This window comes from Procambarus clarkii, chromosome 11 (genome assembly GCF_040958095.1).
Source record: "Procambarus clarkii isolate CNS0578487 chromosome 11, FALCON_Pclarkii_2.0, whole genome shotgun sequence".
Lineage (NCBI taxonomy): Eukaryota > Metazoa > Arthropoda > Malacostraca > Decapoda > Cambaridae > Procambarus > Procambarus clarkii.
The window spans coordinates 47,606,773-47,633,308 of NC_091160.1; the positions used below are offsets into that span (position 1 = coordinate 47,606,773).

Below are 26,536 nucleotides of genomic sequence, written 5' to 3' on the forward strand. Positions count from 1 at the left end.
GTTGGTGTCATGTACCCTGTTCGTGACCCCGTGTATACTATTGTATGTACGTGTACACACTCCCTCCCCCACATCACCCACTAATATAAACGGTAAGCAAACTTTGGAGTACTTTGTCATCTAAGTATTAAGAAGATATATACTTCTGGCCAGGCCAGGCCTGGCCGGGACAGACCTGGTGCACAGGTGCCCTTCCGCACGTGCACAGGTGCCCTCTTCACGTGCACAGGTGCCCCCTTCACGTGCACAAGTGCCCCTTCACGTGCTCAGGTGCTCCCTTCACGTGTACAAGTGCTCCCTTCACGTGCACAAGTGCCCCTTCACGTGCACAAGTGCCCCCCCTTCACGTGCTCAGGTGCTCCCTTCACGTGCACAAGTGCCCCTTCACGTGCACAAGTGCCCCCCCTTCACGTGCTCAGGTGCTCCCTTCACGTGTACAAGTGCCCCCCTTCACGTGTACAAGTGCCCCTTCACGTGTACAAGTGCCCCTTCACGTGCACAAGTGCCCCCCTTCACGTGCACAGGTGCCCCTTCACGTGCACAAGTGCCCCCCTTCACGTGCACAGGTGCCCCTTCACGTGCACAGGTGCCCCTTCACGTGCACAGGTGCCCCTTCACGTGCACAGGTGCCCCTTCACGTGTACAAGTGCCCCCCTTCACGTGCACAGGTGCCCCTTCACGTGTACAAGTGCCCCCCTTCACGTGCACAGGTGCCCCTTCACGTGTACAAGTGGCCCCCCTTCACGTGCACAGGTGCCCCTTCACGTGCACAAGTGCCCCCCTTCACGTGCACAGGTGCCCCTTCACGTGCACAAGTGCCCCCCTTCACGAGCACAGGTGCCCCTTCACGTGTACAAGTGCCCCTTCACGTGCACAAGTGCCCCCCTTCACGTGCACAGGTTCCCCTTCACGTGCACAGGTGCCCCTTCACGTGCACAGGTGCCCCTTCACGTGTACAAGTGGCCCCCCTTCACGTGCACAGGTGCCCCTTCACGTGCACAAGTGCCCCCCTTCACGTGCACAGGTGCCCCTTCACGTGCACAAGTGCCCCCCTTCACGTGCACAGGTTCCCCTTCACGTGTACAAGTGCCCCTTCACGTGCACAAGTGCCCCCCTTCACGTGCACAGGTTCCCCTTCACGTGCACAGGTGCCCCTTCACGTGCACAGGTGCCCCTTCACGTGCACAGGTGCCCCTTTACGTGCACAAGTGCCCCCCCTTCACGTGCACAGGTGCCCCTTCACGTGTACAAGTGCGCCCTTCACGTGCACAGGGGCCCCTTCACATGCACAAGTGCCCCCTTCACGTGCAAAAGTGCCCCCTTCACGTGCACAGGTGCCCCTTCACGTGCACAAGTGCCCCCTTTCACGTGCACAGGTGCTCCCTTCACGTGTACAAGTGCCCCTTCACGTGCACAAGTGCCCCCCTTCACGTGCACAGGTGCCCCTTCACGTGCACAGGTGCCCCTTCACGTGCACAGGTGCCCCTTCACGTGCACAGGTGCCCCTTCACGTGCACAGGTGCCCCTTTACGTGCACAAGTGCCCCCCCTTCAGCGTGCACAGGTGCCCCTTCACGTGCACAAGTGATCCCTTCACGTGTACAAGTGCGCCCTTCACGTGCACAAGTGCCCCCCTTCACGTGCACAGGTGCCCCTTCACGTGCACAAGTGCGCCCTTCACGTGCACAGGTGCCCCCTCACGTGCACAGGTGCCCCTTCACGTGCACAAGTGCCCCCCTTCACGTGCACAGGTGCCCCTTCACGTGTACAAGTGCCCCTTCACGTGCACAAGTGCCTCTTCACGTGTACAAGTGCGCCCTTCACGTGCACAGGTGCCCCCTCACGTGCACAGGTGCCCCCTCACGTGCACAGGTGCCCCCTCACGTGCACAGGTGCCCCTTCACGTGTACAAGTGCCCCTTCACGTGCACAAGTGCCCCTTCACGTGCACAAGTGCCCCTTCACGTGTACAAGTGCGCCCTTCACGTGCACAGGTGCCGCCCTTCACGTGCACAGGTGCCCCTTCACGTGTACAAGTGATCCCTTCACGTGCACAGGTGCCCCTTCACGTGCACAGGTGCCCCCTCACGTGCACAGGTGCCCCTTCACGTGTACAAGTGCCCCTTCACGTGCACAAGTGCCCCTTCACGTGCACAAGTGCCCCTTCACGTGTACAAGTGCGCCCTTCACGTGCACAGGTGCCGCCCTTCACGTGCACAGGTGCCCCTTCACGTGTACAAGTGATCCCTTCACGTGCACAGGTGCCCCTTCACGTGCAAAGGTGCCCCCTCACGTGCACAGGTCCCTCCCATAATGTCTCCAGCTGGGAGTGTATCGATTCCATGGCTCGTCTTCCTGCCTCCCTACCTGCCACCAGTCCTCTCTACCACCATCACTCTCTACCACCCATCACTCTGTCTACCACCATCACTCTCTACCACCCATCACTCTGTCTACCACCATCACTCTCTACCACCCATCACTCTGTCTACCACCATTACTCTCTACCACCCATCACACTGCCTACCAACATTACTCTCTACCACCCATCACACTGCCTACCACCATTACTCTCTACCATCCATCACACTGCCTACCAACATTACTCTCTACCACCCATCACACTGCCTACCACCATTACTCTCTACCATCCATCACACTGCCTACCACCATTACTCTCTACCACCCATCACACTGCCTACCACCATTCCTCACTACTACCCATCACACTGCCTACCAACATTACTCTCTACCACCCATCACTCTCTACCACCCATCACTCTGTCTACCACCATTACTCAACCACCCATCACACTGCCTACCAACATTACTCTCTACCACCCATCACTCTGTCTACCACCATTACTCTACCACCCATCACACTGCCTACCACCATTACTCTACCACCCATCACACTGCCTACCACCATTACTCTACCACCCATCACACTGCCTACCACCATTACTCTACCACCCATCACACTGCCTACCACCATTACTCTACCACCCATCACACTGCCTACCACCATTACTCTACCACCCATCACACTGCCTACCACCATTACTCTACCACCCATCACACTGCCTACCACCATTACTCTACCACCCATCACTCTGTCTACCACCATTACTCTACCACCCATCACACTGCCTACCAACATTCCTCACTACTACCCATCTGTTACGGCCCTACTGGGGCGTAACCGGGTTCTTTTCTGATGTTATTAGAATTTGGGAATCCGGCCACAAGTTAGTAGAGGCTTTCAAGGGATGTGTTCCGTAACGCAAGTTAACTTAAAGGGGGAGGGATACAAATGTTCTGAATTATATATATTATTTCACCACCACCATAAATATATATATAACAGTGACACGGGGTTATAACTACACGAAAATATACAGTGTTGTCTTCCTCTGAAGACACAGGATGCTCCACGGTGTGCACTTTGAGTAGCCCTGGTTCCTTCCTCCGTGGCCCACGATGAATCCTCTTGGCTCCTCTCGGCGAATCTACCCTGGCCACAGGCAAGCCAAATCACATTCCCACTGGGTGCTCCGGCGTGGAGGCCTTCAACCACAATCCAGCCTGTAGCTGGCAGGTTCCGATCAGCTCCGCTGTGTAGGCCACTCCACTACCGATACTAGAGTTGCGAGCCCTAGGCAGGAGCCTCGTGTGATTCCGCTGATCACTCTCATCTCTCAGCACCACAGTGGCTAGTCTCTTCCACCAGCCAGCCCCGGATAAGACGATTCCTGGTACTGCCACGTCACAGGCAGGCTAACACACTCAGCAGAGTTCGTCCGAGGGTGACTCACAGCGTCCTCAGAGCAAACTCGTGAAGAGACCTTGGCTGCCTTGGGTAGACTGATCCACTGTCCAATACAGCAGTCCGAGGTCGACTCTGTAATCAGACACGTCATTAGTGCTCGGGGACGCTACATGGGGTCACTAAGAAACATCACTTACAAGCTTAGACAAAAACGTCCACCTATTTACTCCATAGATGGCGTTCACTGTCTAAGCGCCACCTCACCAGAGGTCAGCAGCGGCTATGTTATGAGCTGATTAAGACGGGAATCCAGCACCTGTGGCCGGTATATCCCATCCTCACTAGATGGCGTCGTCCATTTGGAGGGGGTTTCGGGAGCGGACTCACAGATGGCGTTGTCGTCACTGCTCCAGTGCTACGACGCTGGACTCGGGTCCGTAACACCATCTCTCTGCCTACCACCATTCCTCATTACCACCATTCCTCACTACCACCCATCACACTGCCTACCACCATTCCTCACTACCACCCATCTCTCTGCCTACCACCATTCCTCACTACCACCCATCTCTCTGCCTACCACCATTCCTCACTACCACCCAGCTCTCTGCCTACCACCATTCCTCACTACCACCCATCTCTCTGCCTACCACCATTCCTCTCTACCACCATTCCTCACTAGCACCCGTCACACTGCCTACCACCATTCCTCACTACCACCCATCACTCCATGTCTACCACCATTACTCTCTACCACCATTCCATTTAACCTGTACTCACCTAGTTGTGCTTGCGGGGGTTGAGCTCTGGCTCTTTGGTCCCGCCTCTCAACTGTCAATCAACTGGTGTACAGGTTCCTGAGCCTACTGGGCTCTATCATATCTACACTTGAAACTGTGTATGGAGTCAGCCTCCACCACATCACTGCCTAATGCATTCCACCTGTTAACTACTCTGACACTGAAAAAGTTCTTTCTAACGTCCCTGTGGCTCATGTGGGTACTCAGTTTCCACCTGTGTCCCCTTGTTCGTGTACCGCCAGTGTTGCTGGTCTTTTATCACCTGATCCCATTTCCATAACTTTACATTTACTCGTGTTGAACTCTTGTAGCCATTTCTCTGACCATCTCTGCAACCTGTCCAGGTCCTCTTGGAGGACTGCAATCCTCATCTGTCACAACTCTTCTCATTAATTTTGCGTCATCTGCGAACATTGATATGTAGGATTTGTGACGGTAAAGCGTTGGTGTTCGGCTGTTTCAAAAGCTAGGGGCAGGGCCTCGTCACATTATAGAAAAAAAAGAGAAAAGCTGGAGCTTTCGTCTGTGGTAAGGTAATGGGAAAACACACAAAACACAAGTAAATTAACAATGAAATTTTAATTACTTTAGAAAAACAAGACATGAATAAAGTTAAGCACATAAAATATAAAAGACAAGTCAACAAACAAAATAATATGAATAATCACTGGCAAATGAAAAGTTACGTTAAGACAAGTGAGTTACAGTGATAGCAAAATAAATATGAATGGAGCTGGAATATTGGCTTCGAGCTGCCACCTCCCTTAGTACACGAAAGCCAAGGCATAGTCTACCAGCGAGAGATGTCAACTGCAAGGAGCACTGAGATATTCTGACAATACTGGGCCACTGCAGCCCAGACATCAACTTGTGGCGGAGGGCGGAGGGCAGGTGCGACGGGACACCAGCCAATCAGCGACAGGCAGGCAAAGGACAAGTAGTTACCTGGTTTACGGTGGCGGTAGCTAGCAGGTGTGCCGGTGTGCTGGATACGTTTTGCTCTCTGGGAAAACCGTTTTGGCGATACTTGCTGGACGTATCTTCTATATTATCTTTTGTTTTTACGTACTTTGTAGGGAAGAGCAGGCTCAATCTCTCTTGAAAGAGATTATCGTCACAGATTCTACTCCTGTAAACATATCATTTTCGTAAATTAGAAATAGGATTGGTCCCAGCACCGATCCTTGAGGTACTCCACTCATTACTGCTCGCCAGTCTGACTTCTCGCCCCTTACCATTACTCTCTGATTCTTTCATGTTAAGTAGTTCTTTACCTATGCTAGGACCTTTCCGCTCACTCCCGCCTACCTCTCAAGTTTGAATAGCAACCTTTCCTTATAACTCATGCCTCTTAGTTCTGGGACTAGCCTAGTGGCATACCTCTGAACTTTTTCAAGCTTCGTCTTGTGCTTGACAAGGTACGTGCTCCATGCTGGGGCCGCATACTCCAGAATTGGTATTACATATGTGGTATACAAGGTTCTGAATGATTCCTTACACAGGTACCTGAAGACAGTTCTGATGTTAGCCAGTCTTGCATACGCCGCAGATGTAATTCTTTTAAAGTGGGCTTCAGGAGACAGGTTTGGTGTGATAGCAACTCCTAGATCTTTCTCTGTCCGTTTCATGAAGAACGTCATCTCCCATTCTGTATCCTGTGTCTGGCCTCCTGTTTCCACTGCCTAGTTTCATTACCTTACATTTACTCTGGTTGAACTTTAGTAACTATTTGTTGGACCATTCATTCAGTCTGTCTAGGTCATCTTGTAGCCTCATGCTATCTTCCTCCGTCTTAATCCTCCTCATAATTTTTGCATCTCGGCAAACAATGAGAGGAATTATTCTATACCCTCTGGTAAATCATTTACATATATCAGAAACAGTATGGGTCCAAGGACTGACCCCTGCGGGACTCTACTGGTGAAGTCTCGCCATTTCGAGACTTCATCCCTCACAGTGACTCGCTGTTTTCTGTTGCTAAGGTACTTCCTTATCCAACGGAGTAACGGAGTACCTTCCCTTTCACTCCTGCCTGCATCTCCAGCTTTCGCACTAGTCTCTGATGTGGTACTGTGTCAAAGTCTTTCTGGCAATCCAAAAATATGCAGTCTGCCCACCCCTCTCTTTCTTGCCTGATCGTAGAATTCAATTAATCCTGTGAGGCATGACTTGCCATCCCTGAAACCATGTTGGTGGTGTCACAAAATTCCTTCGCTCCAGATGTTCCACTAGCTTTTTTCGCACAATTTTCTCCAATAAAGTTAGGGACACTGACCTGTAGTTCGGTGCCTCCTCCTCCTTGTATATTGGGACTACGTTTGCTGTCTTCCAAATTTTTTGCAGTTCACTTGTTATCAGTGATTTGCTATACACCACGGAGAGTGGCAGGGACAGTGCTTTTGCTCCTTCCTTTAGTATCCATGGTGATATTCCATCCAGGCCTATAGCCTTTGTCACATCCAACTCTAGCAAAAGCTTCCTTACATCTCCACTGGTAATCTGAAATTCCTCTAGTGGTGCCTGGTTAATTATTCCTTCTCTTATCTCTGGAACTTCTCCATGCTCTAATGTGAAGACTTCCTGCAATTACTTATTGAGTTCCTCGCACACTTCTTTGTCGTTTGTAGTGAATCTGTCTGCCCCTATCCTCAGTTTCATTACCTGTTCCTTCACTGTTGTCTCGTGTTGTGGCTGTGCAGCAATTTAGGTTGAGTCTTTGCCTTGTTTGCTATGTCGTTTTCATATTGCCCTTCTGCCTCTCTTCTCACCCTGACGTATTCATGTCAGGGTGAGTAACCATACACACAAACACCCGTGTGTGTGTGTACTCACCTAGTTGTACTCGCCTAGTTGTGTTTGCGGGGGTTGAGCTCTGGCTCTTTGGTCCCGCCTCTCAACCGTCAATCAACTGGTGTACAGATTCCTGAGCCTACTGGGCTCTATCATATTTACACTTGAAACTGTGTATGGAGTCAGCCTCCAACACATCACTTCCTAATGCATTCCATTTGTCAACCACTCTGATACTAAAAAAGTTCTTTCTAATATCTCTGTGGCTCATTTGGGCACTGAGTTTCCACCTGTGTCCCCTAGTGCGTGTGCCCCTTGTGTTAAATAACCTGTCTTTATCTACCCTGAGCCGGTCGGCCGAGCGGACAGCACGCTGGACTTGTGATCCTGTGGTCCTGGGTTCGATCCCAGGCGCCGGCGAGAAACAATGGGCAGAGTTTCTTTCACCCTATGCCCCTGTTACCTAACAGTAAAATAGGTACCTGGGTGTTAGTCAGCTGTCACGGGCTGCTTCCTGGGGGTGAAGGCCTGGTCGAGGACCGGGCCACGGGGACACTAAAGCCCCGAAATCATCTCAAGATAACCTCAAGATAACCCTATCAATTCCCTTGAGAATCTTGAATGTGGTGATCATGTCCCCCCTAACTCTTCTGTCTTCCAGCGAAGTGAGGTTTAATTCCCGTAGTCTCTCCTCGTAGCTCATACCTCTCAGCTCGAGTACTAGTCTGGTGGCAAACCTTTGAACCTTTTCCAGTTTAGTCTTATCCTTGACTAGATATGGACTCCATGCTGGGGCTGCATACTCCAAGATTGGCCTGACATATGTGGTATACAAAGTTCTGAATGATTCTTTACACAAGTTTCTGAATGCCGTTCGTATGTTGGCCAGCCTGGCATATGCCGCTGATGTTATCCGCTTGATATGTGCTGCAGGAGACAGGTCTGGCGTGATATCAACCCCCAAGTCTTTTTCCTTCTCTGACTCCTGAAGAATTTCCTCTCCCAGATGATACCTTGTAACTGGCCTCCTGCTCCCTACACCTATCTTCATTACATTACATTTGGTTGGGTTAATCTCTAACAACCATTTGTTCGACCATTCCTTCAGTTTGACTAGGTCTTCTTGAAGCCTCAAACAGTCCTCTTCTGTCTTAATCCTTCTCATAATTTTGGCATGTGTGTGTGTGTGTGTGTGTGTGTGTGTGTGTGTGTGTGTGTGTGTGTGTGTGTGTGTGTGTGTGTGTGTGTGTGTGCATAAAATACACGGGCTTGTGGTCTGTGAAATACTTTATCACTCTGTAAAAATCTCAACTGTTTTGCCTAATTAACCAGAAACGTGTGAACCCAAGCAACCCACCTAACCCATCGAGGCTAATGCAGATAAAACGTCACTATTACGGTGCTTGAATTGTCACCAACACGTCGCATTTGTAACGAGTTGGAGTCATTGGGAAGAGCGAGGTATGAGGGGAGACGGGGAAGTGTATCCCGTGGCTAACATGGCTATATATAGGCGGGATGTTGCCATGGTGACGCACTCGCCACGCGTCCAGGGGGGGGGGGGCTGGTGGCTCAGTGGACAGCGCTCGGGATACGTAGCTCTAAGGATCCGCGTTCGATCCCCGGCGGAGGCAGAAAGAAATAGGTAGTTTTTTTCACCCTGATTCCCCTCACCTGTGTATTACTGTATAAGGCTCCTCCCTCACCTGTGTATTACTGTATAAGGCTCCTCCCTCACCTGTGTATTACTGTATAAGGCTCCTCCCTCACCTGTGTATTACCGTATAAGGCTCCTCCCTCACCTGTATATTACCGTATAAGGCTCCTCCCTCACCTATGTATTACCGTATAAGGCTCCTAACGTACTATAGTCATATAGTTACAACATAAGTCGTATGTCTGACACAGCTGCCAAGATGTGATAAGATTATGTGACGATATGAATGTATCTATTGCAAATGTATACTGTAATTTATTTTTAAGCAATTGCAATATGTTAATTTGATATTGATTAACCTAGTTAGTATAATTAATTTTAATGGCAAGTAATTTACTTACTGAGGTGAGGTCGTAAGGTCATGGTTGTAATCGCACCTGTAATATAATGGGGTTAGTGGCACAGAGAAGTGGAGCCAATTACTATTGTTACAACACCATCAAACTCCTTTATTTTAGTAAGATCCTGGTACGGAGCTCTTATCTTATGGTACTAAGATTTTAGCCCTCGTGTAGGGCCAGAGCTTGTCGTGATGTTCACTATTATGTTGAGGCGGGGCTAGTGGACTCTTCTGGCTTCTGGCGTTGTTCACACACCACTCACTTTATATATTAAGCCACTCCTACAACACTTTAAATAGTGTCTTGCTGTTGTGGCAGAGTATTGCTAACTCTGTGAGAGAGGGACAGCTGTGGCGTCACTGTCCTGGGTCCTCACTGTGTGAGGGCGGGCGGGCGATGCTGCTGTGGCGTCGCGGTCCTGGGTCCTCACTGTGTGAGGGCGGGCGGGCGATGCTGCTGTGGCGTCGTGGTCCTGGGTCCTCACTGTGTGAGGGCGGGCGGGCGATGCTGCTGTGGCGTCGCGGTCCTGGGTCCTCACTGTGTGAGGGCGGGCGGGCGATGCTGCTGTGGCGTCGCGGTCCTGGGTCCTCACTGTGTGAGGGCGGGCGGGCGGGCGATGCTGCTGTGGCGTCGCGGTCCTGGGTCCTCACTGTGTGAGGGCGGGCGGGCGATGCTGCTGTGGCGTCGCGGTCCTGGGTCCTCACTGTGTGAGGGCGGGCGGGCGGGCGATGCTGCTGTGGCGTCGCGGTCCTGGGTCCTCACTGTGTGAGGGAGGGCGGGCGGGCGGGCGATGCTGCTGTGGCGTCGTGGTCCTGGGTCCTCACTGTGTGAGGGCGGGCGGGCGGGCGGGCGATGCTGCTGTGGCGTCGTGGTCCTGGGTCCTCACTGTGTGAGGGCGGGCGGGCGGGCGATGCTGCTGTGGCGTCGTGGTCCTGGGTCCTCACTGTGTGAGGGCGGGCGGGCGATGCTGCTGTGGCGTCGTGGTCCTCAAACTCCCCACTGTGGCAAGACACACTTATAACACTTTAAACAGTGTGTCTTGCTTGTTATGCACACTGTACGTGCAGTTGACACCACCATTCAGGTCCTCCGTTGTTAAACGACGGCAATTAAGCAACTTGAACATCATGGAGTATCCTTCTTCTTCTTCTTCTTCTTGATAGTAGGTGCAGTTAGCATGAAGGGTTTGTCCTCCCGATGACTGCACCAGTACAGGTGTTGGTAGAGGCGTTTATGTTGAGGATGATAACAGTTTTAAAAGTGCTTGTTGCGTTGTGGTGTAGACAGAGGAGCGGCGACTACAACAGGTGTGTGTGTGTGTGTGTGTTAGAGGGAGACTTGCCGCACTGTAGGGCGGTGTGTTGTGTTTATGGCGTCAGCTGATCCTTGGTGTTGCGACGAGGTAGTTGTTGTCTGTGTTTAGCTGTTGGTGGCGCCAGGTATAAATGTGGCGCGGGTCAGATGTGACCCAATTTGTTGGTCGATTGGAGATATTTAGCCAGTGCTTTGACTATTTGGTATTTTTCACGTAAAGAGTGGTCACCGCCTCCTAATATATGCTCGATGGTAAAGGGTATTTTAAGTGAGATAAGTACTTGTTTGAGATTTACTCTGGCACTATAATGTCGGAAGCAATGTAGGAGATAGTGTTCGATTGTTTCAGGCACCTGACAGTGGGTGCAGAGTTCGTTGATGTCTGTTCTGTACTTAGAGCTGTGTGCTGCCAGTTTGGTGTGTCCCAGCCTTAATCTGGTCATCGTTACATCAGTTTCTCTGTTTTTATATCTGACATGTTTCCAAGTTTCCCATTTCTTTTTTTATGGACCCATAGTACAAAGGTGAGCATAACGTTTTCCATTTCGTCGCAAAATCTTGGGTGATGGTATTTTTGAAGGCTCCTTTACGTGCAACATGGGGAATTGGATGACGGGTAATGTGAGGTGTGTTGTGCATTGCTTTGGCTAGTTGATCTACTAGTTCATTATGGAGAATACCACAATGCGCTGGGACCCATTGGATAGAGGTATCATAACCGTTCAATCGATGTTCATGAAGAAGTTGAAGACATGGGTAAACAAACTCCTTTCACGTTGTTGAAGAGTATGTAATGGCTTGAATCGCACTCTTGGAGTCACTGCAGATTGTATATGTCCCGATTGGTAGTGTTGTGATTATTTGGAGAGCTTGATATAAGGCATATAATTCAGCTGTGAAAACAGATAGTTGGTTTGGTAATCGCCATCCCTGCTTGAGATGGTATTCCGGTATCCATACAGCGCTAGTGACCGAGGGTACGTTGTTCATCATGATGCGAGATCCATCTGTATAAATCGCTGTGGTATTTGGGTAGCAATTTTTCATTGCTGAGAGAAAGACTGAGGCTATGGCTGAGTTTGGTGCAGACTTTGGAATGTTGTCTTCGAGTTGTATTGCTGTATTAGGAGTTGTATAAAGCCAAGGTGGAATAGGGGGAACACTAAGTTGGGTTTCCGAGTTTTGGAGTAGAGAGAGGTCTATATTGAGGTTATTTGTAGCCCGTGTGAGGAAAGGTTGTGAGTGATTGGTTGGGAAGCGAGGGTTGTGTGGGTTAACTGTTGGGTTAATTTTTGATCTGTATGGGTGTGTCTGGTGAGCAGTGGTACAGAGTGACAGATAGTTGGCACACATTATGTCTCGTCTGGTGGCTAGGCTTGAGAGGCCCGTTTCCCCGTTTCCTGATGGTGGATGGAGCAATGTTTACTGACGTCCAGCGTCTGGACACTGACCGCCATCCACCGCAAGGTGGCCATAGGTTGCCTTGCTCTTTTAAATGATCCATTTGTACTATCGTTAACCAAACGTATTTGGTTAAACAATTATTTATTGAGTGTATGCATTTATTTTGGAGTATTACCCCGATAAGCTTATATCTATTAGATGTAATTACATATCCTGATATGGATTCATTTAGGGAGGCCTTCCTGGGACGTGTACATCACAAAATGGTCGTAATATGCGGACTTGACTCTGTCTTGAGACAGCGAGTGTGTGTGTTGAAGGGGGGGGGAGGGAGGGGGGCCCAGCTGCTGTGTATGGGGCCACGCCCCCCTCTGCTGATGTTGTCTTGTGCTTTGCATCATTTAATGTTTCCATGTACATGCAATATGTGTTTTGCTTCCTTGTATATTGACGTTTTACTTCTTCGTTTTTTCTCCATGTCTTGCCCTGTGCTGTGCCCCCCGGCGCTTGCCCAGTACCCGTGCCCCCGGCGCTTGCCCAGTACCCGTGCCTGCCCCCCCCCCCTGCCCCCTTCACGCCCCCACGCCCATCACCTCTCCCTCCACAGCCTTGGCTTAAAGTCACCAACTGCCTAGTGTCAGCCTCAAGTCTGTGTGCTCAGTCTAGCAAGAGCTGAATAATCCACACCTGTGCATACACACACACACACCTGTACACACACACGTGTACCACAGCTTGCATTGCACAGCCCCACAACCTTACACCCTTGACAACCTGACCTACACTAGCTACACCTGCACGCCTCCTGGCCAAGGTCCACCTCGACCGCTCACCCACAGGCCCCGAGCAGTACTGAGTCCTCGGTGCTCCGGGGAGCTCCTGGAGGTCTGGGCTGAGTAGCACTTGCCACTTGAGTGTTCCGGGGTGTTCCAAGCGTGTCCTTCAAGGGTGAACCCTCTTGACCAGGCTTCACCCAACATCTACCCAACACTTAAGGAAGCCGTGTATCTTAATCATGGTGGCTTTGTTTACATTTTAATAAATGTAAACAAAGCCGTCATGGTGGAGGAAAGATGTAGTGGTTTCGTCAGTGGTTGGGTAAATGTTTGACGAATCCTGGCATTGACGCAAGAGTTGTGCTGGACGAGGGACGGGGTGAGAGTAGCGGGGACCATCTTGGTGGTGTTTACATCTGGCAGAGTGGCACTGGAGGCTGCGTGGTGATGCTCCGTCCATGCTCCACCGAGTAGCACTTGCTACGGTGCTCCGGGGAGGGTAGATAGAGGGGGTGTAGCCGTGCTCCACCGAGTAGCACTGAACACTCCTCAGTGCTCAGTGCTCCGGTCCCCATCCATTCATTTCCCCGAAGCAGAGGCCTTAGAAGGAACTACCTGTGGAGTCCTGCTTCTTTTGGCACTGTGGAGCCAGCGGCTCTGCCACCGTAAGTGCCAGCCTCACTTTTTTAAGTACGACTAGTTGTAGTGGGCCCCAGCCGTCACTCTGGGCGGGATGTGTGCGTGGACTGACCATATTTTGACTCAAACAGCTTTGGTCTGTATATCTCTCCTTCCTCCCTTGCCCCCCTGAAGGTGATGTGCATGTTAAGTAATCTTAATGCTTACTCTTAAATAACCCAGAGCGCTGCATGACTCTAAATGCTTTGATGTCAATATCAATCTTGGAATTATTAAATCTACAGATAAGTATGGAAAAGTGTCCCCTTAATCCATTTTCTGTGAAGGTTATTCACTGCAATTTTTAATCCGTTCTCTCCAATCTGTTTTGCTTAACCAGATATGTATGAACCCAGTCAACCCACCTAACATACCGAGGCCGAGGCATAGAAAACGTCAGTATTACTGTGTATTAATTTTTACTAATTCGTCACATTTTTAACGGTTTCATCGATTCTGTGGAAAATGCGACGTATTAATCGAAGGGACAGGTTGGCCATTTTGTTTATCCTGATTATGTTATCGACAACGGAATGTTGGAGTGTTATATACGCAGCGAGATGTTGCTAAGTTGTGTGTGTGTATACACGGAGATCAAGCTTAGATTAAGCACTCTTGATATGATATGTCATCTTCCCTCTTTGTCTTATGCTCGTGTTGCGTTCCCCCTTTTCTCGTGTTCTCCCGCTTTCTCAGTTTCACAGCCGTTTTGAGGCCTTAGACCCCGACACCTCCACCACCACCTCGTCTGCTCCTTGGTGTTCTGGGCCAGAGGGTCCTCCTCCTGGTTCTCCGTCTGGTGTTTCCTTCCTTCCTTCCCGGTCTTCCTCGTCTCTTATTCCCTCCTTCCCTTCTCACCCCACTCCTCTTTCTCAGCCTTCCCCTCTGTCTCTTGGTCCTCCTCGCCGCCTGTCTGTTCAGGCCATTGTCCATCCTCCTCCCATCGTTAGTCGTGTTGCCCATTCCCGTTCTCCTTCTGTTGAAACTGTCGAGGCAGCCACTTGGTATATTGCTGATGGTTCGCCTGTCAGAAGCGTAAGCCTGGCTCCTCTCCTTCTTCCTCCCCAGCAGGTAAGAAGGCTTCAATGTATTCCTCCCCTTCCGACTCTGACAGGGAAGAGTCTTCCACAGGGAAGACCCTGCTTCCCCTCCCTTTTCATTGGTGGGGTCTCCTGTCTCTCCTATGGAGGTTCCCTTGGTCCTTGATCCTCACTTGGATGCTGCCATTGCTACGGTGCCCTCACCTGTTTCTGTCCTTCCTGGCCCAGATTTCCTTGACCGCCCCTCTCCGTTTGCCTCCTCCCGCTCTGGACTCTGTCCATTGGCCACTGGTCCATCCTCCCTTCCCTTGTCTCGGTTATCTTGGCTGGCTTTACCTCTGCCCGGTCATTCTTCTTTCATTGATCCTGATCTTGTTCCTCCTTAGTCTACTGTGTTCTATTTTCTTTTGTTTCTCCCTTGTTATCTCTATTTCTGTTCTCTCTCTCTTGCATGTGTATTCTACAATGGAATATTCATGGTTTTATGCCAACTTTCATGAACTCCAACTTCTGATCACACAGTTTTCTCTGCTTTGTGTTTGTCTCCAGGAGCCGGTGCTTGGTGCTCATCCTGGTCGCTTCCGTGGTTATTCCTTTCTCTCTTCGCCTCCAGCTCTTGCTGGGGCCCATGCCTCTTCCGCTCTCTTGATCCGTCTTGATATTCCCTTCGTCCCCCTAATTTTTTCAGTCGCCCATTCGGTGTTCTGTGGCCCGTATCTTTGTGAGTAAATGGTATATAGTCTGTTACATTTATCTTCCCCCGATTATCCCACTTTCTCGTTCTGATCTTAAGCACCTGTTGGACTCCTTATTGGAGCCTGTGCTCCTTTTGGGGGATTTTTTACTGTCAGCATATCTTCTCGGGCAATGTTCTGACAAACATTGGGGCCGCCTTCTTGAACCTTTTGTCCTCTCTTCTGTCTCTTCTGAATTCTGGTGAGCCCACTCATGTGGACTCCCGTACTCGCACCCTTTCCTGTCTTTATCTTTCTCTCTGCTCGTCTTCTCTTTATTTGGACTGCATCTGATGGATTCTTGTTGACCTCCCTAACAATGACCATTTCCCCATCCTTGTCACCTTCTCTTTTCGCCCTCCCTCTCTCCTTCCCTAGGTGGCAGTTTGCCAGGGCTGACTGGAACCTCTTTACGTTGCGTGCTACTCTTTCCGACCTCTCTGATCTGCCTCTTCCCCAAGTCCTCCTCTTTCATGATACTGTTTTTGATGCTGCCCTCTGCCTGTTCCTCACTCTACCTCAAGGGGCACGCAGAAGTTCATTCCCTGGTGGAACGCAGACTGTGCTTGGGCTGTCCACAGTAAGCGTGCAGCCTGGAAGAAACACCGTCGCCATAGGATGCCCGTTTCTTTTGTTTTGGAGGGCAAGTGCAGTGGCCCGTAGGGCCATCCATAAGGCTAAATGTAAAGGTTGGGAGCTTTAGTTTCCACCATTTCGTCTGGCACTCCTCTGCCCCTGATCTGGAAGAAAATTTGCAAGATAGCGGGTAAGTTTGTTTCCAATGTCTCTCCAGTCCTTCACTTCTGTGGTTCTACTGTGGCAGATCCGGTGTCGGTTGCGACCAAACTGGGTTCTCACTTTTCGACTGTTAGCTCTGGCGCTCATCTTCCTCCTTTCCTTACTCGTAAGCCCGTTCTTGAATCTTCTTCCTTAGATTTTTGCACTTTTCTTCGGCTTCCGTATAATGATCCTTTCTCTCAGAACTCCAGTCTGTCCCTGGCCCTCTGTAGTTCTATGGTAGTGGGCTCGGATGATATTCATTATGAGCTGCTTTGCCATCTCTCTCTCTCTGCACGTTTCAATATTACCCGTGTCTGGGAGTCGTCGTCAGTCCCTGAGGACTAGCTTGAGGTGGTTATCCTTCCTGTCCAGAAACCAGATTCTCTAGGGTCGTCCCCTAAAGACTTCTGCCCTATTATTCTCACGAATGGTCAATGTCCATCTGATGTGGTTCCTGGAATGCTATCACCTCCTTGCCCCTTCTCAATTTGGCTTTCGCAACTGTCACAGAACGACTGATGTCCTTGTGAACTTGGAGGTCTATATTCGTACTGCTTTTGCTGTGAAAAGCTCCATTGTTGCTGTCCTTTTTGACTTGGAAAAGGCAAATAACACCACCTGGTGGTACCATATTGTCCTAACTTAATTCTCTTGGCCTTCGTGGTAATCTTCCTCTTTTCTTCCAAGGCTTCCACTCTGGTCGTTCTTTTCCAGTGCGGCTTGGTACTGCTCTCTCTGCCTCTTTTCGGCAATACGAAGGTGTGCCCCAAGGTTGTGTTCTGGGCACTACTCTTTTCCTAGTTGCCCTCAATGGTCTTCTTTCCTTCCTTCCCTCTGACATCTTCTTCGCTCTTTATGTTGATGATCTTACCCTCTGCTGTCAAGGTGATTACTCGCCTTTCCTCCAACGACGGCTTCAACTTGCAATTGTTGTCGTGTCGTCCTGGGCGACCAATTATGGCTTCAAGTTCTCTCCGGCTAAGACTTGTGCTATGGCCTTTACTCTTAAGCTGGTCGTCCTTCGATCCCCCTCTGTCGCTTTATGGTGATCTTCTTTTGTATAAGGATTCTGCTAAACTTTTGGGGTTAATCTTTAACACTCGTTTGTCTTGGTCACCCCATATCTCCTACCTCAGAGTCGAATGCACTAAGGCCCTTAACTTATTTAAGGTCTTGTCTCATACTGCCTGGGGAGCCAATAGGTATCTCGCTTCTCTCTTTACATTCCTCTCTTGTGCTGTCTAAACTGGATTATGGCTGTCCTGCCTACTCGTCTGCTTATCCCTTTACACTTCGTCATCTTGATGCTCTTCACCTTACTGGGCTCCATCTTAGCTCTGGTGCCTTTCATTCGTCCCCTATCCAGAGCCTGTATGTTGAGACCGGCGTCCTGTGTCTACAGGATCGCCACTGTCTTCGCTACTTTTCGTAGTCCCTTCAACACCCTCACTCTGGCGTATGTCGTACTTTGACCATTACCCCTCCAGTGGACCTTGTTCCCTTTCACCACCTCCCGCTCCCCTTTCTGTACGGTCGTCTCGCTTGCAAGATTCTCTCTTGGTTCGTGTTGCCAATGTTTCTCCTCGTGTCATTCATTCCTTGCCTCCATGGAGCATCCCTTTTCCTAAGTTTTGTAGAACCTGGACCTGCATGACTTTTACCCCTCCTATAGTTATGAAATGCCTTTTCCTTGTGCACTTTTCTTCACACTTCCGCTCCATCTCAGTCTGCACAGATGGGTCCAAGTCTGCTGACAGTGTAGGCCACTCTGTTGTGTTTCCTGACCACACCTATATGTTTCACCTGCCTCCCGAGACTAGCATCTTCACCTCTATGCTCTTCGTCTCCTGCTTTCTCGTCGTAATTCTTCCTTTGTTGTTGTAGTTGACTCGCAGTGCCCTCATGGCTGTAGAGTCCTTTAATCCTGTCCATCCTCTGGTTGTCGAAATTCAATATTGGCTTTTTCTTATCTCCAGCAGATTTAAGACAGTGGAGTTTTGCTGGGTTGCCAGCCATATTGGTGTGTCTATAAATGAGCGTGCGGATGCTGCCGCTAAGGACGCTATCCGCTCGTGTCATCTCCCGTAAAGGTATTCCTTATTCCGACTTTTACCTGGTTTTTCATTCCTCAATCCTTACCCATTGGCAGGGTTGTTGGTCTACTGTTACTCGTAACAAACTGCGTGCTCTTAAGGGGTAGCGTTTCCCCATGGCCATCCTCCTACTACCGTAACTGGTGGTGAGAAACGGCTGTGGCAAGGTTGCGTATTGGCCATACACACTTAACTCACGGATACTTAAGGGAGCGGCGCCCTTCTCTTTATTGTCCGAACTACATTGTCCCCCTCACGGTCATGCATATCCTTGTTGAATGTCCTGATTTGCAGGACGTGTGTGTGTGTGTGTTTGCTCCCCGACCGTCCCTCACGGTCACGTGTCCCTCGACAGTATTCTTTGTGAATCAGATACCTTTGATGTAGTTTGCCTTATGTGCTTTTGTTCTCGTATTGGCATCCTTAGTGATATTTAGCGCCCTATGGTTATCCCTCACTTCTTGACGGTGCAACATAGCCTCTCCGACTTGGTATCTCTTTTTGATAATTACTTACATCTTGGTGGCGAGATTGACAATTGGCCAATGCCAAGACATTTTTGTTATTTATTTAATATATCCAAGAATTCTTACATTAGTGTACATCAACTAGCACACACAGCGTTTCGGGCAGGTCCTTAATACTAATTTTCCCCGGAATATAACCCGCCAAATTGTTTAACATCCAGGTGCCCAAGGTTACCAGATGTTTAATTACTACTTGATTCTCGTTTTTTGGAGAATAATAATGGGATGGTGGGGGGGGGGGGGGGGAGGAAGGAATGGGGCCAGAAAATACCTTTTCTGGCACCAAAGGAATAGACATTTTCTGACACCATTTCTTTCCCTCGTCCCTTCCCAAATCCTTATCCTGATCCCTTCTAAGTGCTTTGAATGAAGGTTTGGTATATAGATAATTGGGGTTCATTAGTGGAACCTCGTCGTTGGTAACGAGGAACAATGTTAGTAATATACTCGTGTTGTTCCAACTTTAAGCGCATTTGAATACCCTAAATATATTTGAACATGGTAATATATGGGTGTTTACCAGTTAATGGTGTTGTTAATGAGGTTGTACGTTAATATTGTAGCGAAGATGGCAGTCACCGCCCCCTTCAGTGGGTCAATATTCTCCTGACCCTGGCAGCCCACCGCCCCCCCCCTTCAGTGGGTCAATATTCTCCTGACCCTGGCAGCCCACCGCCCCCCCCCTTCAGTGGGTCAATATTCTCCTGACCCTGGCAGCCCACCGCCCCCCCCCTTCAGTGGGTCAATATTCTCCTGACACTGGCAGCCCACCGCCCCCCCCTTCAGTGGGTCAATATTCTCCTGACACTAGCAGCCCACCGCCCCCCCCTTCAGTGGGTCAATATTCTCCTGACACTGGCAGCCCACCGCCCCCCCCCTTCAGTGGGTCAATATTCTCCTGACACTGCATGGCAGCCCACCGCCCCCCCCTTCAGTGGGTCAATATTCTCCTGACCCTGGCAGCCCACCGCCCCCCCCTTCAGTGGGTCAATATTCTCCTGACACTGGCAGCCCACCGCCCCCCTTCAGTGGGTCAATATTCTCCTGACACTAGCAGCCCACCGCCCCCCCCCCTTCAGTGGGTCAATATTCTCCTGACACTGGCAGCTCCACCGCCCCCCCCCCCTTCAGTGGGTCAATATTCTCCTCACACTGGCAGCCCACCGCCCCCCCCCTTCAGTGGGTCAATATTCCCCTGACACTGGCAGCCCACCGCCCCCCCCTTCAGTGGGTCAATATTCTCCTGACACTGGCAGCCCACCGCCCCCCCCCCTTCAGTGGGTCAATATTCCCCTGACATTGGCAGCCCACCGCCCCCCCTTCAGTGGGTCAATATTCTCCTGACACTGGCAGCCCACCGCCCCCCCTTCAGTGGGTCAATATTCCCCTGACACTGGCAGTCCACCGCCCCCCCCTTCAGTGGGTCAATATTCTCCTGACACTGGCAGCCCACCGCCCCCCCCCTTCAGTGGGTCAATATTCCCCTGACACTGGCAGCCCACCGCCCCTCCCCTTCAGTGGGTCAATATTCTCCTGACACTAGCAGCCCACCGCCCCCTTCAGTGGGTCAATATTCTCCTCACACTGGCAGCCCACCGCCCCCCCCTTCAGTGGGTCAATATTCCCCTGACACTGGCAGCCCACCGCCCCCCCCCTTCAGTGGGTCAATATTCCCCTGACACTGGCAGCCCACCGCCCCCCCCCTTCAGTGGGTCAATATTCTCCTGACACTGGCAGCCCACCGCCCCCCCCCTTCAGTGGGTCAATATTCCCCTGACACTGGCAGCCCACCGCCCCCCCCCTTCAGTGGGCCAATATTCTCCTGACACTGGCAGCCCACCGCCCCCCCCCTTCAGTGGGTCAATATTCTCCTGACACTGGCAGCCCACCGCCCCCCCTTCAGTGGGTCAATATTCTCCTGACACTGGCAGCCCACCGCCCCCCCCCTTCAGTGGGTCAATATTCTCCTGACCCTGGCAGCCCACCGCCCCCCCCCCTTCAGTGGGTCAATATTCTCCTGACCCTGGCAGCCCACCGCCCCCCCCTTCAGTGGGTCAATATTCTCCTGACCCTGGCAGCCCACCGCCCCCCCTTCAGTGGGTCAATATTCTCCTGACACTAGCAGCCCACCGCCCCCCCCCCTTCAGTGGGTCAATATTCTCCTGACACTGGCAGCCCACCGCCCCCCCCTTCAGTGGGTCAATATTCTCCTGACACTGGCAGCCCACCGCCCCCCCCCTTCAGTGGGTCAATATTCTCCTGACCCTGGCAGCCCACCGCCCCCCCCCCTTCAGTGGGTCAATATTCTCCTCACACTGGCAGCCCACCGCCCCCCCCCTTCAGTGGGTCAATATTCCCCTGACACTGGCAGCCCACCGCCCCCCCCCTTCAGTGGGTCAATATTCTCCTGACACTGGCAGCCCACCGCCCCCCCCTTCAGTGGGTCAATATTCCCCTGACATTGGCAGCCCACCGCCCCCCCCTTCAGTGGGTCAATATTCTCCTGACACTGGCAGCCCACCGCCCCCCCCTTCAGTGGGTCAATATTCCCCTGACACTGGCAGTCCACCGCCCCCCCCTTCAGTGGGTCAATATTCTCCTGACACTGGCAGCCCACCGCCCCCCCCCCCTTCAGTGGGTCAATATTCCCCTGACACTGGCAGCCCATGGCCCCCCCCCTTCAGTGGGTCAATATTCTCCTGACACTAGCAGCCCACCGCCCCCTTCAGTGGGTCAATATTCTACTCACACTGGCAGCCCACCGCCCCCCCCTTCAGTGGGTCAATATTCCCCTGACACTGGCAGCCCACCGCCCCCCCCCCTTCAGTGGGTCAATATTCCCCTGACACTGGCAGCCCACCGGCCCCCCCCCTTCAGTGGGTCAATATTCCCCTGACACTGGCAGCCCACCGCCCCCCCCCTTCAGTGGGTCAATATTCTCCTGACACTGGCAGCCCACCGCCCCCCCCTTCAGTGGGTCAATATTCCCCTGACACTGGCAGCCCACCGCCCCCCCCCTTCAGTGGGCCAATATTCTCCTGACACTGGCAGCCCACCGCCCCCCCCCTTCAGTGGGTTAATATTCTCCTCACACTGGCAGCCCACCGCCCCCCCCTTCAGTGGGTCAATATTCTCCTCACACTGGCAGCCCACCGCCCCCCCCTTCAGTGGGTCAATATTCTCCTCACACTGGCAGCCCACCGCCCCCCCCCTTCAGTGGGTCAATATTCTCCTCACACTGGCAGCCCACCGCCCCCCCTTCAGTGGGTCAATATTCTCCTGACACAGGCAGCCCACCGCCCCCCCCTTCAGTGGGTCAATATTCCCCTGACACTGGCAGCCCACCGCCCCCCCCCCTTCAGTGGGTCAATATTCTCCTCACACTGGCAGCGCACCGCCCCCCCTTCAGTGGGTCAATATTCCCCTGACACTGGCAGCCCACCGCCCCCCCCCCTTCAGTGGGTCAATATTCTCCTCACACTGGCAGCCCACCGCCCCCCCCCTTCAGTGGGTCAATATTCCCCTGACACTGGCAGCCCACCGCCCCCCCCCCTTCAGTGGGTCAATATTCCCCTGACACTGGCAGCCCACCGCCCCCCCCTTCAGTGGGTCAATATTCCCCTGACACTGGCAGCCCACCGCCCCCCCCCCTTCAGTGGGCCAATATTCTCCTGACACTGGCAGCCCACCGCCCCCCCCCCTTCAGTGGGTTAATATTCTCCTCACACTGGCAGCCCACCGCCCCCCCCTTCAGTGGGTCAATATTCTCCTCACACTGGCAGCCCACCGCCCCCCCCTTCAGTGGGTCAATATTCTCCTCACACTGGCAGCCCACCGCCCCCCCCCTTCAGTGGGTCAATATTCTCCTCACACTGGCAGCCCACCGCCCCCCCTTCAGTGGGTCAATATTCTCCTGACACAGGCAGCCCACCGCCCCCCCCCCTTCAGTGGGTCAATATTCCCCTGACACTGGCAGCCCACCGCCCCCCCCCCTTCAGTGGGTCAATATTCTCCTCACACTGGCAGCGCACCGCCCCCCCCCTTCAGTGGGTCAATATTCCCCTGACACTGGCAGCCCACCGCCCCCCCCCCTTCAGTGGGTCAATATTCTCCTCACACTGGCAGCCCACCGCCCCCCCCTTCAGTGGGTCAATATTCCCCTGACACTGGCAGCCCACCGCCCCCCCCCTTCAGTGGGTCAATATTCCCCTGACACTGGCAGCCCACCGCCCCCCCCCCTTCAGTGGGCCAATATTCTCCTGACACTGGCAGCCCACCGCCCCCCCCTTCAGTGGGTCAATATTCTCCTCACACTGGCAGCCCACCGCCCCCCCCCTTCAGTGGGTCAATATTCTCCTGACACTGGCAGCCCACCGCCCCCCCCCCTTCAGTGGGTCAATATTCTCCTGACACTGGCAGCCCACCGCCCCCCCCCTTCAGTGGGTCAATATTCTCCTCACACTGGCAGCCCACCGCCCCCCCCCCTTCAGTGGGTCAATATTCTCCTCACACTGGCAGCCCACCGCCCCCCCCCCTTCAGTGGGTCAATATTCTCCTCGCACTGGCAGCCCACCGCCCCCCCCCTTCAGTGGGTCAATATTCTCCTCACACTGGCAGCCCACCGCCCCCCCCCTTCAGTGGGTCAATATTCTCCTCACACTGGCAGCCCACCTCCACCCCCCTTCAGTGGGTCAATATTCTCCTGACACTGGCAGCCCACCGCCCCCCCTTCAGTGGGTCAATATTCTCCTGACACTGCCAGCCCACCGCCCCCCCTTCAGTGGGTCAATATTCTCCTGACACTGGCAGCCCACCGCCCCCCTTCAGTGGGTCAATATTCTCCTGACACTGGCAGCCCACCGCCCCCCTTCAGTGGGTCAATATTCTCCTCACACTGGGATCATTAATACAGTGATCATAGTCAATTCCAATGACTGTAACCATCGCGCAGCGGTCAACACTAACCTAAGTTTAGTATTTACCTGAATTGACCTTGGGGTCTTGACGAGGGCAGGAAGCCGGCGGCTTGTCAAAGCTCCCCTTCCCCCCCCCCCCATCATTGCAGGAGACTCCTCTTTTTGTTTCTAGTTGACGAATGTCACATAAATCTATACAGGATTCCCAATCAAGGCGCCTGGGTTTGATACTCAGGCGGGACGGAAGTGGTTGGGCACGTTTCCTTTCGTCTGATGCCTCTGTTCACCTAGGAGTAAATAGGTACCTGGGATTTAGGGAGCTGTTGTGGGTTGCATCATTGTGAAGGTTAGTACTTCTCCTGGGGTACCCTTCACCAAGGTCAGACGTGTACCAGTGACCTTCACCAAGGTCAGACGTGTACCTCACGACCTTCACCAAGGTCAGACGTGTACCAGTGACCTTCACCAAGGTCAGACGTGTACCCCACGACCTTCACCAAGGTCAGACGTGTACCAGTGACCTTCACCAAGGTCAGACGTGTACCAGTGACCTTCACCAAGGTCAGACGTGTACCAGTGACCTTCACCAAGGTCAGACGTGTACCCCACGACCTTCACCAAGGTCAGACGTGTACCAGTGACCTTCCCCAAGGTCAGACGTGTACCAGTGACCTTCCCCAAGGTCAGACGTGTACCAGTGACCTTCCCCAAGGTCAGACGTGTACCAGTGACCTTCCCCAAGGTCAGACGTGTACCAGTGACCTTCCCCAAGGTCAGACGTGTACCAGTGACCTTCACCCAGGTCAGACGTGTACCAGTGACCTTCACCAAGGTCAGACGTGTACCAGTGACCTTCCCCAAGGTCAGACGTGTACCAGTGACCTTCCCCAAGGTCAGACGTGTACCAGTGACCTTCACCCAGGTCAGACGTGTACCAGTGACCTTCACCAAGGTCAGACGTGTACCAGTGACCTTCCCCAAGGTCAGACGTCTACCAGTGACCTTCACCCTGGTCAGACGTGTACCAGTGACCTTCCCCAAGGTCAGACGTGTACCAGTGACCTTCACCCAGGTCAGACGTGTACCAGTGACCTTCCCCAAGGTCAGACGTGTACCAGTGACCTTCCCCAAGGTCAGACGTGTACCAGTGACCTTCCCCAAGGTCAGACGTGTACCAGTGACCTTCCCCAAGGTCAGACGTGTACCAGTGACCTTCCCCAAGGTCAGACGTGTACCAGTGACCTTCACCCAGGTCAGACGTGTACCAGTGACCTTCCCCAAGGTCAGACGTGTACCAGTGACCTTCCCCAAGGTCAGACGTGTACCAGTGACCTTCCCCAAGGTCAGACGTTTACCAGTGACCTTCACCCAGGTCAGACGTGTACCAGTGACCTTCCCCAAGGTCAGACGTGTACCAGTGACCTTTCCCAAGGTCTGACGTGTACCAGTGACCTTCACCCAGGTTAGACGTGTACCAGGGACCTTCCCCAAGGTCAGACGTGTACCAGTGACCTTCCCCAAGGTCAGACGTGTACCAGTGACCTTCCCCAAGGTCAGACGTGTACCAGTGACCTTCACCCAGGTCAGACGTCCAGTGACCTTCCCCAAGGTCAGACGTGTACCAGTGACCTTCACTCATGTCAGACGTGTACCAATGACCTTCACCAAGGTCAGACGTGTACCAGTGACCTTCACCAAGGTCAGACGTGTACCAGTGACCTTCACCCAGGACAGACGTGTACCAGTGACCTTCACCTAGCTCCGGAATTCAACTAAAATCAATACCTTCTCTGGCACAGTGCCGGGAAGTTAGCCCTTTGCCGGCCTGCTGAAAAGTGTCCCCATGCTGGCTGGCTGTCACCGGCTGGTGGTGTGTAACCCACGGGGGAGGGGGTCTGTCACGTGACCCACGGGGGAGGGGGTCTGTCACGTGACCCACGGGGGAGGGAGTCTGTCACGTGACCCACGGGGGAGGGGGTCTGTCACGTGACCCACGGGGGAGGGGGTCTGTCACGTGACCCACGGGGGAGGGGGGAGCTGTCACCGGGTGGTGGTGTGTGACCCACAGGGGAGGGGGGGTGGTCACGTGACCCACGGGGGAAAGGGGGGCTGTCACGTGACCCACGGGGGAGGGAAGGGTAGTGTCGCGTGACCCGTGTGGGGGGGAAGGGGGTGATAAAGGTAGTGACGCGTCACCACAGGGGGGAAAGGGGTTTGTGGCCAGTGTCCAGCTTGAGGGGGAAGGGTTGTACTGGGCCTCAGACAGGAGGGATGAGCTGTGTCCCGTGGCTCTTGGAGGAAGAAGAGGCCTGGGTGCCAGGCGCGCGGGACCCTTGAGACAGAAAGTAGTCCCAAATCTACACTTGAAATCAATGCGTCTAGGATAACCCGCCGGGTAGCCTAGCAGCTTACGTAACAAGAACCTTCAGAAACTGGTCAGAGTAGTGTGAACACTGCCGGAGAGGCTTCCCTCTCTGCAAGTGTGTAGCGTCAACTTCCTGTCACATTACCCCGTCAGGAGGACCACCAAGGAGGCCTGGCTCCTCCACCACGGTTCTGGGCCTCCGCGGAGGAACACTGGGATGGTCACATCATCGCCGGCCATCCCTGAGTAGTGGAGGTGTTGCTGGTGACCCGCCCCGTGTCCCGGTGACCGTCCCAGTGTCCCGGTGACCCGCCCCGTGTCCTAGGAACCGGGTGTTCCACCCAGCGACCTGTTGAGACACTACACAACCTGTGTGTCTGTCACACCTCCGCCACCTGCAACAGTTAGCTGGAACAGTTCATTTACAATAAGTCACTTAGGAGCCGTTAGCACGGTACACCTTGGACACTAACTGCTCGTCCTTCAACCAGCCC

The 26,536-nt window shown here is 52.8% G+C and overlaps 1 protein-coding gene across 1 annotated transcript in view; it reads left to right on the forward strand.

Moving 5' to 3' along the window:
* The window catches only part of LOC123758407 (probable sodium/potassium/calcium exchanger CG1090), a gene marked incomplete at its 5' end in the record, with an annotated part of 157,381 nt that overhangs the window by 89,437 nt on the left and 41,408 nt on the right, over nt 1–26,536 (forward strand). The window contains 1 exon segment of the mRNA XM_069323107.1: nt 24,179–25,139. Coding sequence (XP_069179208.1) covers nt 24,179–25,139 — 961 coding nt within the window.